Source organism: Eurosta solidaginis, chromosome 3, assembly GCF_040869045.1.
Source record: "Eurosta solidaginis isolate ZX-2024a chromosome 3, ASM4086904v1, whole genome shotgun sequence".
Lineage (NCBI taxonomy): Eukaryota > Metazoa > Arthropoda > Insecta > Diptera > Tephritidae > Eurosta > Eurosta solidaginis.
In genome coordinates, this window is record NC_090321.1 from 289182446 (window position 1) to 289199887 (window position 17442).

Here is a 17442-nt window from a genome sequence, read left to right on the forward strand (position 1 = left end):
GGTGACTCTAGAATGCGTTTGTACAATATGGGTATCAAACGAAAGGTGTTAATGAGTGTTTTAAAAGGGAGTGGGCCTTAGTTCTATGGGTGGACGCCTTTTCGAGATATCGCCATAAAGGTGGACCAGGGGTCACACTAGAAATTGTTTGTACGATATGGGTATCAAATGAAAGGTGTTAATGAGTATTTTAATGTGGACCAGGGTGACCCTAATTTATTTATATATGTAATACCACGAACAGTATTCCTGCCATGATTCCAAGGGCTTTCGATTTCGCCCTGCAGAACTTTTTCATTTTCTTCTACTTAATAATGGTAGGTGTCACACCCATTTTACAAAAGTTTTTTCTAAAGTTATATTTTGCGTCAATAAACCAATGAAATTACCATGTTTCATCCCTTTTTTCGTATTTGGTATAGAATTATGGAATTTTTTTCATTTTTCGTAATTTTCGAAATCAAAAAAGTGGGCGTGGTCATAGTCGGATTTCGGCCATTTTTTATACCAATACAAAGTGTGTTCAGATAATTATGTGAACTGAGTTTAGTAAAGATATATCGATTTTTGCTCAAGTTATCGTGTTAACGGCCGAGCGGAAGGACAGACGATCTACTGTGTATAAAAACTGGGCGTGGCTTCAACCGATTTCGCCCTTTTTCACAGAAAACAGTTATCGTCCTAGAATCTAAGCGCCTACCTTTCACAAGGATTGGTAAATATTTATTCGACTTATGGCATTAAATGTATCCTAGACAAATCAAATAAAAAAGGGCGGAGCCACGCCCATTTTGAAATTTTCTTTTGTTTTTGTATTTTGTTGCACCATATCACTACTGGAGTTGAATGTTGACATAATTTACTCATATACTGTAAAGATATTAAATTTTTTGTAAAAATTTCACTTTAAAAAAAATTTTTTTTAAAGTGGGCGTGGTCGTTCTCCGATTTTGCTAATTTTTATAAAGCATACATATAGTAATACAAGTAACGTTCCTGCCAAATTTCATCATGATATCTTCAACGACTGCCAAATTACAGCTTGCAAAACTTCTAAATTACCTTCTTTTAAAAGTGGGCGGTGCCACGCCCATTGTCCAAAATTTTACTTATTTTCAATTCTGCGTCACAAGTTCAATCCACCTACCAAGTTTCATCGCTTTATCCGTCTTTGGTAATGAATTATCGCACTTTTTCGATTTTTCGAAATTTTCGATATCGAAAAAGTGGGCGTGGTTATAGTCCGATATCGTTCATTTTAAATAGCGATCTGAGATGCCCAGGAACCTACATACCAAATTTCGTCAAGATACCTCAAAATTTACTCAAGTTATCGTGTTAACGGACGGACGGACGGACATGGCTCAATCAAATTTTTTTTCGATACTGATGATTTTGACCCCCAGCGGGTTAGGGGATCAGAATATATCCGCGGTAGGTATGCCTGTCGTAAGAGGCGACTAAAATACCAGATTCAAGGGGCTGTGTAGCGAAACCCTTCAGGTTGCCAGCGCAATATATAGCTTCTCCAAACCCAATTGTCAACCTCACCTATCCGCGGCGAATCCTGTTTCACTAACAGACGAGGCTCTGGCGACCCCAAGCTCCTCATGGAACTTGGGGGTAGGGAGGGAGGGAATGGCCTGAAGGTTTAATGTGGCCACATAAATCGTTCCCGAGATGGTCGGGCTAGTACCTTAATGGTGCTATGGTACCGGAGCGTACCGGATTTGTATCCGACAAAGGACCATCACATCGATGACACTCCCCAAATCCTTCGGGGAGCAACTTTATCGCTACAGCAACAACAACAACAACATATATGGAAGTCTTTATCTATCTCGATTCCTTTATACCTGTACAACCAACCGTTATCCAATCAAAGTTAATATACTCTGTGAGCTCTGCTCAACTGAGTATAAAAAGTATGTGATATTAATATTTTTTGAATTTGAAAACATTTTTATTCAGACAAAAAGCATGCGTGCTGTATTAATGAAAAAGTACGAACAATTCATTAGTACCCCAGAGGAAAAAGTTATATACATGCATGAAAAATGCATGTTGTATCAATGACCTTATGTTTGTAAAAATACACTTTTCTAGGTTCTGTCTGCACAACGTATACGTGCAGAGAACTCTTTAATTTTTCTTTATCGTATTAAAAAATGTATTTACTTTTATAATATAAAATGTGTTCATCAAAACTTTCCATTATCGGATATGACTGATTGGTGAGAGATGGTGCAACTTAAAACCATCAACCACCAAACTTTTCACCTTATTGATCATCTGTGAGGAGCTTTGTCAGGAAGGTGAGATTATACCAAATCGACAAGATTTGTGTAGATAATAATTGTCCAGACGTATATTTCACGTTGTGCCATATGCCATAATATCTGCTGATGTTATGAATGATAACGTTATTGTATATTGTAACGAATTTACTGAAAATCCTCTTATTTGCAACCTTCTGCTAAGTTCGAATCACTAAACTGTTGAATAAATAACTCCAATATTTAAAAATGCAAAATGGTCATTATTCAAGTACTTCACAATAAATAACTATACTATTGCCCGACAGATAGCGTGCTTAATCGATACTGCTTCTAGCGCCTCTATTGTCGTTGCCTTTTATACTCTCTGATTTCCTCGTTCGCATCTTCTAGGCGCTTCCATTTCCAGAATCTACTAGTTGGCCATCAGCTATCAAATTTCTCAGCTGTAACTACAGATGCACGATTTTATAGCTTCTCTCATTGCATACTTTCGGGAGTATCTCAGATGTGGTTGTCCGCTGCGTGTACGTACATATGTGTAGACATAATGATTGATTCGTTTATGTAGATACAAGTGACTGTCGCCTTTATTGTTGTTGTGACTTCATTTACTTAGCATCAGACTAGGGATGTGAGTATCACTTAGTGTCACTCATATTCGTCACAATATTTTTATTTAGATCGAATAATATCGGTTAATAAATGCAGAATTAATGCTTTTGTACGTACGAACCATGCATATGAATGTATGCATCCCGTCCTGATGTTTTTGAATGCTTTCCGCATTAATACAGGACTATACATACAGAAATAGATCCGACGCTGGTATACATTATGCATGCTGTCTGAGAAACTACGCGTGTTAGAAAATTCATTTATACTGGACTGTATACACAGCTGTTGTTGTGGTTGTAGCGATAAGGACACTCGCCGAAGGTTTTGGGGGGCGTTATCGATGTTAATGGTCCTTTGCCGGATGCAGATCCGCTATGTTCCGGCACCATTAAGGTACTAGTACGACTTAGTACGACCGCATGAAACCTTTTAGACAATCGCCCCTCAGAGCCTCGACTGCTAAAGAAACAGAATTCGCCACGGGTAGGTGAGGTTGATAATTGGGTTGGAGAAGCTATAAATTACGCTGGCAAGTACGTTTCCGATATGGTCGGCCTAGCACCTTAATGGTGCTGTGGTACCGGAGCGTACCGGGTCTGTATCCGGCAAAGGACCATCACATCGATAACACACCCCAAAGCCTTCAGGGAGCAACCTTATCGCTACAACAACAACAACGGGTAGGTGAGGTTGATAATTGGGTTGGAGAAGCTATAAATTACGCTGGCAACCCCTTAAAAGGGTTGCGCTACTCAACCCCTTGAATCAATTTTCTATTTTAGTCGCCTATTACATCAGGCATACCTACCGCGGGTATATTCTAAATCCCTAACCCGCTGGGAAGCCATATTAATAATAATTGTCACGTACACCTATTAGAAGGTGAATCCGCCCCTTTGCGCAAACAAGGTGCAATGTCTCCCAGCTAGCTCAGGGCGAGAGGTCGGAGCCCATAACCCTTGTCCACCTCGATGCGGGGCGGATGTCACAATCATCATTACCTTACTTCCATGCACACCCTCGCAGGAAGCCCACCCAGCCTTGGACCGCTCGATTTGTTTTGCCTTTCATCCTCGGACCCCCTGTGTTTTACACAGCTCCAATTCATGTCTGAAATGCTGATGTTGCATGCATACATGTATGGGGTATGAACCCAGTTGAAATAAGTTGTATGCATACATGAAGCATGTATGCGTGAAAAAGTATGTAAATTCATATTTCTTTAGTTGAAAACATATTCGCACATAAAGTATGCGTGCTGTATGATTGAAAATGTATGAACGGTATATTTCTCAGCTGCTGAGTTTACCTATAGCTGAGCAGTTTTACGCGTCAAGCAGATGTCGGTTGGGCGTAATGTTGGGTAACTCGTTGGGCTTTAGTATTTGTTTATTTATCACATTAAGAACCGGACAATCTAGCCTTCTTACCAGTTTCGACTTTATCCGGGACAGAACGGACTATTGTGTGCCGATAACTGCTCCCTATACAACCTTCCCCCCAGTCATTCCACCGAGAGAGGAGTAGGGATGAGGAATTATCTGGGGCATTGGAACGGTTAACTTGTTCATGGATGGGTCGAAGTTGGACGGAAATGTTGGTGGGTCGTTTGGCAAGAGCTAAATGTAAGCCGCAAGTTTAAGTTGGCTGATCACTGCAGTGTATTTCAAGCGGAAGTTGCTGCGATTAAGGATGCGGTGGTTGAAATGTTATCCAGTGCTACTACGGTTAGGGAATTGAACATCTACTCTGATAGCCAAGCGGCTATCAAGTCCTTGAGCTCAACTACAGTGCGATCGAGGGTGATCTGGGAGTGCCTAACCTTGCTTGCGATTGCAACGAATTACTTTACAATTAAGATTATCTGGATCCCGGCCCATAGTGAAATCCCGGGTAACTGTCAAGCGGATCTCTTAGCCCGCATCGGTACAACTGAACGGAATGAAGATGGCTGTAGGAATTTCGGGATTCCGCTGGCCACCTGTAGATTGCTCCTCCATAGCTGGGCCTCGAGTCAGCTCAGCAAACGTTGGGCGGACACCACGTCTTGCAGGGTAGCAAGATCTTTCTGGCCGAAAGTAGATGGCGGGAGGTCTGCTGAAATAATTGGGTTCACTAAGACTCACCTATCAATGGTCATTGGGGTTTTGACAGGGCACTGTCCCACGGGTATCCATGCGGTATCTCAATATACTGGAAACTCCATCCTGTTGCACCTGTATGGAGGATGATGAGGTGGAATCATCAAATCACTTTATGCTTGATTGCCCAGCTTTTGCCAGAACTAGGCAAAAGTACTTCGGTAGCGACTCACTTGGATCTCCCGAGGATTTATCCAAAGTTGAGATCGGTATCATTCGGAGCTTTATCATTTCTACCCAACGATTCTCTAAGTAGCTAGATCTAAGTCACCGTTATTTTCGTTGTATGTGGTATCTCAACGGACCTTCGTGTTATCTTAGTGAGCTTTCCTTATCAAGGCAGCTACCACCTAACCTAACATTAAGAACCCGCAATAAAATAACACCGCCAAAATTTACAAGAAATTACCAAATTAACAGCAGGTGCTATGTTAACGCACGCAGAAGAAGAGAGCAGCCTACCAAAGGAGGCACGAGTCACCTATAAGGTTTAATGTGGTCATATTAATCGTTCCCGAGATGGCTGGGCTAGTACCTTAATGGTGCTTTGTTTTCGGAACGTGCCGGATCTATATCCGGCAAAGGAACATCAACATCGATAGCACTCCCCAAAACCTTCGGGGCGTATGACCATATGAAACCTTCTAGGACATACCGCCCTCCCACCCTCTAGACCCATGAGGAACTTGGGGTCGCCAGAGCCTCGGCTGTTAAAGAAACAGGACTCGCCACGGGTATGTGACGTTGAACAATTGTCATCAATATCCTCTAACGGGAGTCCAAGAAAACTTGCTGTTTCAACAGGGATGGACCATAATGAAAGGGGTGTTACAGGCAAGGTTTCGCGAGGCACAAAACTGGAGAGATCAGGGAGGTAGCCGTTTATTCTGTTGCAAAGCTCATCGATCTGTGGGCCTGGGCCTGTGTCCATTACTGTGCAGTCATCGGCGTAGGAAATGATAGTAACTCCTTCTTGTGGCGAAGCTAGCTTAGATATGTAGAAATTAAACAAAAGTGGGGATAGGACACCACCCTGTGGCACCCCTTGTTTAATTCTTATTGGTTTTGATGTTTCGTTTCTAAATTGCACCGATGCCTGCCGACCACCCAGATAATTTGCGGTCCACCTTTTAAGACTTGGGAGAAGGGTAGACCCTTCCAGGTCTTGCAGTAACGTGCCATGGTTGACCGTATCAAAAGCTTTTGATAGGTCTAGCGCAACGAGTACTGTTCTGTGGTGGGGTTTTGATTTAAACCGCAATTTATCGGGTGCTAATGGCATTTAGCGCGGTGGTGGTGCTATAGATTTTTCTGAAGCCATGCTGATGACAGACTAGCTGCAAATTTGCTTTGAAGTAAAGGAGCAAAATGGCTTGAAGCGTCTTGGCTAGTGGCGATAGGAGTGATATCGGGCGATATGACTCTCCTATGTTAGCTGGTTTCCCAGGCTTTAGTAGCGGGACCACCTTGGCCATTTTCCATTTTTCGGGAATGTCAAAGGTAATCTTCCCATTTAATCCATTACAGTTTAACTGCAGAATGGGGTGCATGGGGGGATACGTCGTCACTCTGGGAGTAAGTGACGGGTGACTACGCCTGGGTTGTGGAAGGCTAGGAATCAACTGCTGTCCGATGCAACCATTCCTTACACGAGACACACTAACAAGAGTATGACCGACCTAAAAAGTTTCTTTTGCGGCAGATGCACCAAAACCATTTCTGAGGACCGGGGTCAGGAGACGGACCCGGATTGGGTTCGATACCTTCCCGTAGCAAGAGCATATAGAGCAGTCCCACTGCAAGGAGCAGCTGGGAGGATGACAATTTGTGGGAGGGACGCAACAAATTAAATGGGGTTACACTCAAATGACAGTCCTTGGTCGGGAAAAATCCCGAGTCGCTCCGGTACATAGAAACGACTGCCTTGGGAAGCGCTGCATGCGACGTCTTCGCTCATGACACCAAGCATCTTTCAAATTTACTGTGGAACTTACGCCTCTAACAGCAGCTTCCCTACGGTCCAAACCAGTTGAACCTGCTGGATTCCTTGGACTCTCGTTAGAGGATTTTGATGACAATTAGAAGTGATCAAGTATCTGCGTTGACCCGCGCCAAAAGCAGGTTATTAGACATGGAACGCTTAATTACATAATTTTATCTTAGCTGTCAAACAAAAAAAAACAGAAAAACTTTTTCAGACATGGCCTTTACTGCCATTCATGCCCCCAGCGGGTTAGGGGGTCAGAATATACCCGCGGTAGGTATGCCTGTCGTAAGAGGCGACTAAAATACCAGATTCAAGGGGCTGTGTAGCGCAACCCTTTCGGTTTCCCAGCGCAATCTATAGCTGCTCCAAACCCAATTGTCAACCTCACCTATCCGTGGAGAATCCTGTTTCAATAACAGACGAGGCTCTGGCGACTCCAAGCCCCCATGGAAGGTGGGGGTGGGGAGGGACGGATGGCCTGAAGGTTTAATGTGGCCATATAAATCGTTTCCGAGATGGTCGGGCTAGCACCTTAATGGTGCTGCGTTACCGGAGCTTACCGGATCTGTATCCGGCAAAGGACCATCACATCGATAACACTCCCCAAAACTTCAATGGTGGTACCAGTAGAAAAAGTTGAAAACACGCTAATCCTGAAGAGTTTCGTCCCATCAATATGTTAATGAAAAAGTGGTGCATAAACAATTAGAAGGCTACATGGAGAATAATCGGCTAATATCGGAAAAGCAATCGGGATTCCGACAACGTCACAGCTGTGAGTCGGCAATAAATCTAGTAATTTCACACTGGAAGTCAGAAATGGACAACGGGAAATTTATAGTGGCTGTTTTCTTGGATTTCAAGCGAGCATTTGAAACAATTGATAGAGGAATTTTGTTAGAAAAAAATGAGGCAGTACGGAATTAAGGGAACCGAATACCGGTGGTTTCAAAGTTACTTAAGTAATGGATACCAGTGCACTAAAGTATCGGAAAGTGTATCAGATCCAGCAAGAATAATGTTAGGCGTACCTCAAGGCGCAGTGTTTGGGACGCTACTATTTTTAATATACATAAACGATATGGAAAATATATTACAGGATGGTATACAAATTTGTCAATTTGCAGATGATACATTACTATATATGACCGGAAGTTCCAGTCAGGAATGTATTGCGCGGCTTAATGATAATCTGAAAAATATACATATCTGGAAATGAACAAACTAAAACTTAATGTGAATAAAACAAAGGCAATGATAATCAATGGCGAGTCAAATGAAAACATTGCAGTTAATTGTGAAATAATCGACAAAGTTGATGAAATTAAGTATTAAGGCATTATCATCGATGAAAAATTAAATTTCGACCAGCATATAGATTATGTTTGCAGTAAAATTAAAAAAAAATTGGATTTTTCTAGAGAATGCGCAAAAAAGTTTCTGTAAATAGAGCCCTAAAGATATATATAATGTCATGATAAAGCCACATTTTGAATATTGCTCAACTATAATGTTGATGAAAAAGTTGATGAAATTAAGTATTTAGGCATTATCATCGATGAAAAATTAAATTTCGACAAGCATATAGATTATGTTTGCAGTAAAATTAAAAACAAATTGGATTTTTCCAGAGAATGCGCAAAAAGGTTTCTGTAAATAGTGCCCTAAAGATATATAATGTCATGATAAAGCCACATTTTGAATATTGCTCAACTATACTGTTCCTGGGATCCAACCAAATGAAAATGACGATGAAAAATTAAATTTCGACAAGCATATATGTAGATTATGTTTGCAGTAAAATTAAAAAAAAATTGGATTTTTCCAGAGAATGCGCAAAAAGGTTTCTGTAAATAGTGCCCTAAAGATATATAATGTCATGATAAAGCCACATTTTGAATATTGCTCAACTATACTGTTCCTGGGATCCAACCAAATGAAAATGACTTCAAAAATTGCAGAATAAGGGAATGCGGTATATTCTTCTTTATAATAGATTGACATCAACCTCACACATGAATTGTCTACTTTTTGTATATAAAATGAAGTATAATATGCTACCAAAGTATTTAACAAGCCAAACTGTGTATGTTCGGGATGTGGGACCCTACAGTTTAAGGAACAAAAATGATTTTAGAATTAACTTTTATAAGTCTAATAAGGCACAAAATATTTTAATGTATAAAGGCCTAAAACTATTTAATGAATTACCAAGTAATATCAAAAATGAAAGAATCATTAATGTATTTAAAAGACTGCTAATAGATTACGTTAGAGCAGTATTTTAGGTCACAATTCCTAATAAGCAAATTACTATCTAATAAGTAAATTGTACCTGAAAATTTTTGTATTTTTAAATAGCAAAAAAAAAGATAAATAAAGAAGAAACTAAACTAAACAAAAAAAACTAAACAAAGCCTTCGGGGAGTAACCCTATCGCTACAACAACAAAAACTGACATTCATAGTTAGGCAATTCAAATCGTCTCTTTAAGCCTTGTTTTATATTGCGAGCATTTCATTAACTTGTATATGTATATAAATACGTCCTTGAAAAGGGCCATTAGTACCACTTTTTCGATGTGACTTTGCATTTTTTCTTTGTGAAAACTTTCTTGAAACTTAGAGCCTCCTGCGATTTACAACCAGATTGACTGAATTTTGCGTGTGTTAGGGGAGTCGGGTGGCTTCGTGACACACGTATTTGTTGTCGGCTACACGTTGATGAAAATCAAAAATTTTTGATGCTAGCTTATTTGATAGTCGCGGGGTGTGATTGACAAAACAGCAGTGTTATATTTAGTTTCTGTCGACATTCAAAATGAACAAGTGCGCGGAAGAACAGCAATTCATATTAAAATTTATTGAAAATTATCAATGTTTACCAGCTTTATGGAATGTAAAGCTTTTATTGTTATTTAATAAAATTTTTATCATTTTTTTTATTATTTAATAAAACTGCTGTAGTTGCAAGTAAAAAAGTCGTCATCCGATGACGACATATTCACGACCGAACGCTACGGTTTCTCATTGCAAATGTTGATTGATGGCTTTTTATTTGATAGTCGCGGGGTAAGCGTCAAATACCCGACAGGCACACATACAACAATTCAGTCAATCTGGTTGTAAATCGCAGGAGGCTCTTATGCATGTAGGCTGCTAAATTGTATTTTTAACACGCTTTTATTAGCGTTTTATTACGGATGTATTGTATTGTGCGAAAGATTGAAGCCCACCGTGAACCGGCTGATTGGACCTTATCAGTGCGGCTTCAGACCTGGTAAATCTACCATCGACCAGATTTTCACAATGCGCCAAGTCTTGGAAAAAACCCGTGAAAAGAGAATCGACACACATCACCTCTTCGTCGACTTTAAAGCCGCCTTCGACAGCACGAAAAGGAGCTGCCTATATGCCGCTATGTCTGAATTTGGTTTCCCCGCAAAACTTATACGGCTGTGCAAAATGACGTTGAGCAACACCATCAGCTCAGTCAGAATTGGGAAGGACCTCTCCGAGCCGTTCGAAACTAAACGAGGTTTCAGACAGGGTGACCCCCTATCGCGCGATTTCTTTAATTTGATGCTGGAGAAAATTATACTAGCTGCAGAACTTAACCGCACTGGAACAATATACTATAAAAGCGTGCAATTACTGGCATATGCTGATGACATTGATAACATCGGCCTAAACACCCGCGCTGTTAGTTCTACTTACTCCAAACAGGAAAAAGGAGCGGTAAAGATGGGTTTGATGGTGAATGAGGACAAAACGAAGTACCTGCTGTCATCGAGCAAAGAGTCAGCGCATATGCGCCTTGGCAACCACGCTACTGTTGGCAGCCATAATTTCGAAATAGTAAAAGACTTCGTTTATTTGGGAACCAGCATCAACACTAGCAACAACATCAGCACTGAAATCCAGCGAAGAATCAATCTTGCCAATAAATGCTACTTTGGACTAGGTAGGCAATTGAAAAGTAAAGTCCACTCTCGGCGAACGAAAATCATACTCTACAAGTCACTTATCGTACCCGTCCTGCTATATGGGGCAGAAGCATGGACCATGACAACAGCAGATGAAGCGGCTTTGGGAGTGTTCGAGAGAAAAGTTCTTCGAAAGATTTATGGACCTCTACGCGTTGGCGATGGCGAGTACCGAAGAAGATTTAATGATGAGCTGTACGAGCTATACGCAGACATCAACATAGTCCAGCGAATTAAAATGCAGCGGCTGCGCTAGCTAGGCCATGTTATGCGAATGAAAGATGAGGCTCCGGCCAAGAAAGTGTTTCTATCGGAACCCGCCTATGGAAGCAGAGGTAGAGGGCGGCCCCCACTCCGCTGGAAGGACCAGGTGGAAAACGATTTAATCTCCCTTGGTGTGACCAATTGGCGCCGGTTGGCGGAGCGAAGGAGCGACTGGCGCGCCTTGTTGGACGGCCATAACCGTTTAGACGGTTAAGCGCCAATTACGTAAGTAAGTAAGTATGTAACGGAATATTTGAGCTTAATTTTCACCGGTTTCTAGAAGTCTGATTAATTTGAAACTTTGCATACGTATCAGGGAGCGATGACAATGCATTAATGTGGTGAAGTGGTGACATAAGGTCAACGGACATAAGGTCAACTGGCCTTATTACCACTTTGAATGGCCATAAGTTTGATTGAAACTTTGCACACGTATCAAGGCTCAATGACAATGCATTAATGTGATGGTGCGGTGGCATAAGGTCAACCGCCATAAGGTCAATTGGCCTTATTACCACTTTGAAAGGCCATAAGTTTGATTGAAGCTTTGCACACGTATCAAGGTTCGATGACAATGCATTAATGTGCTGGTGCGGTGACATAAGGTCAACGGCCATAAGGTCAATTGGCCTTATTACCACTTTGAATGGCCATAAGTTTGATTGAAACTTTGCGCACGTATCAAGGCTCGATGACAATGCGTTAATGTGATGGTGTGGTGACATAAGGTCAACGGCCATAAGGTCAATTGGCCTTATTACCACTTTGAATGGCCATAAGTTTGATTGAAACTTTGCACACGTATCAAGGCTCGATGACAATGGAACAATGTGATGGTGGGGTGACATAAGGTTAACGGACATACGGTCAATTGAACTTATGACCACCCCAAATGACCATAGATTTGAAACCTTGCACATAACGCGAAAAACGCATTCACGCACAATGGCTGTGTAAATCCAGTAGGTCACCTTAGGGGAGAATCCCCAGGAGGTGCCAATTGCCCTTTTGCAGGTGAACAGGTCTGCTGCTGCCTTCTTGGATCGCTCCACTATATGGCCACTCCATAATAGCTTCCTATCCAGAATGACTCCCAAATACTTGACTTGATCGCTAAACGCTAACAACGTACCCCGAACCCAGGGCATACAGTGTGGTAGGCGGAGCACGCTACCATCACACCACGGTGGCCCACGCTTTTTACTGTGAATTAAATTATTCTGCTAATAACATAAATTTTATTATAATTTTATTTTGAGGTGATTAACTATAAACGATTGTTTGACCTTCTACTACTGTTATATAAACTCTTTTTAATTGAAAATTATTTTCTACTTTTTAGTTCGGTTTGCTATAAAAGCGTGTTTTTTTAGTTTTTTTAAACTATTATTTTTATTTACTCAGCGTGTACTTTTAAACAGATTTGATATGGAATAACGGTTGTACTTAAGGGCCAATTAAACTTCCTTGGCCCTAACGCCATAGTCGTAACCATACCCATATCCATAACCAATGTGATCGATTAATGGTGCCTTAACCTAAAAATTGTGAAAATTTCATAAAAATTAAAAAAAACGCAAACAATTACAAACATATTCCACAAAAATAAGTCTCTTAGTCATAACTAATATGTTTTGTTGAATTCATATAACATCTTTATTAATAGAAAATATAATACAAGTAAGAAAATAATAGAAAAGTCGAGATCTGCTCAAACACGTGCGCCGCCCAAAGTCACTAAAACATCTGCCAACAAGTTCTATTTGACAGTTCATATATTAAGGTATCATTTATGTATGTATAGGTGAACTGGTGAGCAGGGTTGCCTGTCGCTCCAACAATAACGTATCCAAAACAATGAATAAAATCTACAAAAAGTTATTAAATTCACCAACTCAAATATTTGTATGTTATGGATATGGCGAGAAACCAAAAACCAATTGGTTGGTTATGGTATGGTTATGGCGTTAGTGTTATGGTATGGCACCATTAATCGTTTACATTAATTTCCATAAGGTAGGTTCGATCAGCTGTTTTATCTGGTTATGGTTTTATGGTTATAAGTCACGATTAATTGGCCCTTTGATAGCATAAAGGAATCGAGATATAGATTTGTATCAAAATTATCAGCGTTGAAAAATATTTATTCAACTATGTCCGTCCGCCCGTTAAGATACGTAACGCTACAACTTGAGCAAAAATTGAGAAATCTTAATGAAAAATGCATCTGCTCGCAGAGTCGGCATAAAACATTTAGATCAGGCCCCGCCAATTTGTAGGAACAAATAAAAGAATAAGCATAGCGCAAATTGGAATAGAACGCCCTAATCTCCTCAGCTGTATATCGCGCCTTGAATTTTTTTAAATGATTTATAGTCTCTTACAAAAGGCGATATTTGCATAAGTATAAGTAGAATATTTCAACTTTCATTAGCCGTGTTTTTTTTAATCTATAGACGTTTACGCTTAAACTTTATGTGGACTGCTAATCGTCAAACTTTAAATACACCTCTTGTGTGTATCCACTATTTATCGCAACCGATTCAGCTATATGTTATACATTTTGGCCACCAGAAGTTTGTGTCTCCGATTTTAGATACACCCTGTTCTGGAGGTAGCTATTTAACCAATGTCGCTAGATGGGTCTCCCAAGCATTATCTAAGCGAGGATAAGCGTTTTTTTTACGCGCAATCGTTAACGTATACGCGTGTAAAAAAACACGGCTATTACCCTGCAAAAATCCCGAATACTCCATGCATGTATGTATGGAGTACTCGCTATGGACCAATCGAATGCTCCAAAATTAACCACAATTCATACAAAAAATATGGTCCAATTAACATTGCGATGTCCTAGGACTGGACCATATACTCCAGCTCCGCATTACATCAGAGTAATCCATGGAGTACCCACAGTCCAATAAACATCGTGTAGTGATTACAACCGTTAAAAACGAGCATTGACCGGCTTACAATATGTTCGTATAGAAACATGAGTTGGTCCATTGCTGCATTACAGTGGAGTATAATGGTAAGTACTCCAGTGGACCACATGATCCAACGATTTTTGCAGGGTATCATCTAATTTTCGTAACATTTTTCTTTAAATGTATCACACATGCTAGGTTTATATTTCATATGAGAAACAACAACAAATCATATATAAGGGTTTTACAATTAAGCATATACGGTAAATAGGACTTTATAAGTTACCTAAGTAACTATGCTGCCAATGTAGAAGTATTAAATATATGTATGTATAATACTTACTCTTGTTATTTCGTTTTGACACTCCCACCACCACACTAGCAATGCTGCACTCTTCTTCTTCCGCAGAAGGGTCTACAACACATGAGTCTCCAATTTTACACACTGTTACCAAAATCGGTAAGTTTGCAATTTCTATGCGTGTACAGTCATAGGGATCATCTGATATTATCAAATCAGCTTCACCAGCATCCATAAGAGCAGCTGTCACCCGTGGTATTTTCGTATTAAATAGAGCTGCTTTTGCTGCCAGTGACACTGCATCGAACAAATTTCCACCACATTCCAAGATCTATAATTTAACAAATGTTAAGAAAAAATGTGAAGGAAGGGTAAAATCTTTACCAAAATATCAACAAAGAGCTTCCAGCATTGTTGTCCAGGCAGGATACAAAGAGTTTTCAAATCAAATGCTTTCTGGGACTCGTATGCGTTGGTTAAAGTATCAGCCAATTCTAATGCTAACTCTTCTCCACCACGTCCCTCGAATTCTGGCGTTGCATTTGCTGAGCTTTATTTAAAATTTAAATTATCTACAACCGTCCAACAATTTAACAATAATTATTATTTACCAATCTACGAAAAACTCGATTTTTCCTTGGTTAGGTGTTGAAAAATTTGGCTTATCAATTTCGGTTTTAATTCCAACCAAAATGTCGGTGTTTGCTAACCGTAATCTTGCTGAGCCGCTGGCATTGCTTACCAAATCGGTTTCTAATTCCATTGGTCGATAATCTCGCCGTGACCTTCCATCGCAGCGAAGGTCTTCCTGCGAATTAGCAAGGCTTAATAAATGCATATATTTTCGAAGTCTATTTGTACGTGATAGTGCTTATACTTCCGTATTTAAACTGGTCCGTATATATGGGAAAAAATTCCGTATACGATTTTTTATTTTCTGTACGGGCACGTAAACTAATTTTCGTTTACTATGGAGAGTATCATATACAAAAATATCCACCGAATTCATACGTGCCTCCCAAAGGGCATCCACGTAGAAAGGTGTTTTTTCTGTCCTGTTCATGAATAATTTTTCTTCTTAGTTCGCATGGCTAGGCACACGGGTACCACAAGGCAGTTCATACGTGAGAACTACTAGTGGTACCTGGGTATCACAGCCATGAGAACTAGTAATAAAAAACTGATTTTAGTAATAAAAAGTAATTTAATAAAAAACCATCTTTATGAAAGTATATATGAAAAAATTGTCTCTGCTTTTTGTGGAAAACTTATTCCCATACGATGCCACAAAATTTTAACTCGTTTCTATTTGTAGATTATTTAAAAATGGCTTTGAATATGCAAAAGGTACCCGAGTACCCATCTATGCACAGGACAGGAAGAGTTCCTGTTGAATACCCAGAAACCTGGGTATCCCAACAGACATCTGATTGATGAGCCAGCACCGCCTAGAGACTTAAGGAGTCATCTCCGTAAGCATTTTGAGGAAATACGGCACCTGAGAACTCAACTGTATGAAGCAAAAAAACACAAGCAGGTCCTCGGTGAACTCCACAAACAGGCGTCGGACCTTTATGCCGGGAATTGCCCGGTGAATCCAGTACTCGGGGAACAGTACCCAAAACTTGCGGAAGAGGAACGCATACTCACCAGGGAAACGTGAGTCACTCTGGCTCAACTTCGTTCTGAATACTGTAACAGGTTAAACTCTTATATATCCAGAATCAACCCCGACATACAAAATGTATGCCCCGCTTGCAATGTGTCCCCACATGACTCCAACCATCTCTTTAAGTGTAATGTGGAATCAACGCCTCTAACACCCATTTCATTATGGTCCACCCCTGTCGGAACAGCAAGTTTTCTTGGACTCCCGTTAGAGGATATTGATGACAATTTGTCATCGGTCGCAGCTATTAGGTGGGGCGAAACATTGCTACAACAACAACAACAACAACAGGACCATTAAAATACTATGAATCGCCTAAGCGAAATAGGGCCGACCTAAAGAAAAAAAGGAGTGTTCTGCGCGTACCATAGATTTCATAGCAGATGTTGTCCTGCGAGAGAATAATATGAAACGCAACTGACGGCCGATCATGCAAGTGTTCTGTAGCAAATACTAAAGAGGGCTTAAATTTTTCTTTGCACCTTCAGATTATTATTGTTGCCCAAGTGATAGTAACTGTTGCCATAAGCGATAGTAACCTGAGAAATAAATAAGGTAATTCTTTACTTTATTACATTGTTTATTTACTTATTATTATAGAAGGAATATGAATGGCGCCCTCCAAGTTTCTAAAGTGCTAAAGTAAAAGGTTGTTATCGCTTATGATCACAGATTTTTGAACGCGAATTAGCAACCGACCACTATTCATTTACCAACATGTGTTCTGTATTCGCATATCTTCAGTTTTCCCGCAATAAGCAAATGTTACCTCAACGCCGTGTAATATGAAAGTTCTTTCTGCTTCACTCAATGAAATATTAGGCATGATGAAGTACAAACAAATTGACGTGCCACTTAGTGATGAGAGTTTAAAGCAATCAAATGTTCGATAACTATGAGGTACTCGATTTCTCACAAATCAAAGGGAAGATTGCGCATTCACGAGTTCAAAATTACTTCGTTGTGCGCATATTCGACACACTTGACTGCTTGAGCGAATGAAAGAAAGAGAGAAAAACAAGAGCTAAAGGAAAATTACGTAAAAATTGCCCATAAGAGACAGCTGATCTTTTGTTTACATGGGCAATGCGCAATCTTGTGTGGGTGATTTGTGTGCATTTCTTGCATGATAAAAGCCAAAATCCCTACCCAGATTGCGCATTCACGAGTTCAAAATTGCTTCGTATCCGCATCTACGTCACACTTGACTGCTTCAGAGAATGAAAGAAAGAGAGAAGAAAACAAGAGATCATGGTTCAACTATATACAGGTTG

The 17442-nt window shown here is 40.2% G+C and overlaps 1 protein-coding gene across 7 annotated transcripts in view; it reads right to left on the reverse strand.

Moving 5' to 3' along the window:
* Rrp42 (exosome complex component Rrp42) overlaps positions 1-17185 on the reverse strand; it is a 94034-nt gene extending 76849 nt beyond the window's left edge. The window contains exons 1-6 of one of the 7 annotated variants that reach the window (XM_067777042.1): positions 16938-16994; positions 16535-16707; positions 15111-15307; positions 14884-15049; positions 14542-14830; positions 12944-13139 (exon numbers count right to left, since the gene is read on the reverse strand). In XM_067777042.1, the coding sequence (XP_067633143.1) occupies positions 13009-13139; positions 14542-14830; positions 14884-15049; positions 15111-15307; positions 16535-16600 (849 nt within the window). In that variant the 5' untranslated portion in view covers positions 16601-16707; positions 16938-16994 and the 3' untranslated portion in view covers positions 12944-13008. Of the gene's footprint in view, positions 1-12788; positions 12810-12943; positions 13140-14541; positions 14831-14883; positions 15050-15110; positions 15308-16534; positions 16708-16937 lie in introns of those variants that run through there. The other 6 variants (XM_067777041.1, XM_067777037.1, XM_067777043.1 and 3 more) reach the window with 6 other exon arrangements.
* Positions 17186-17442: the final 257 nt, after the last annotated feature.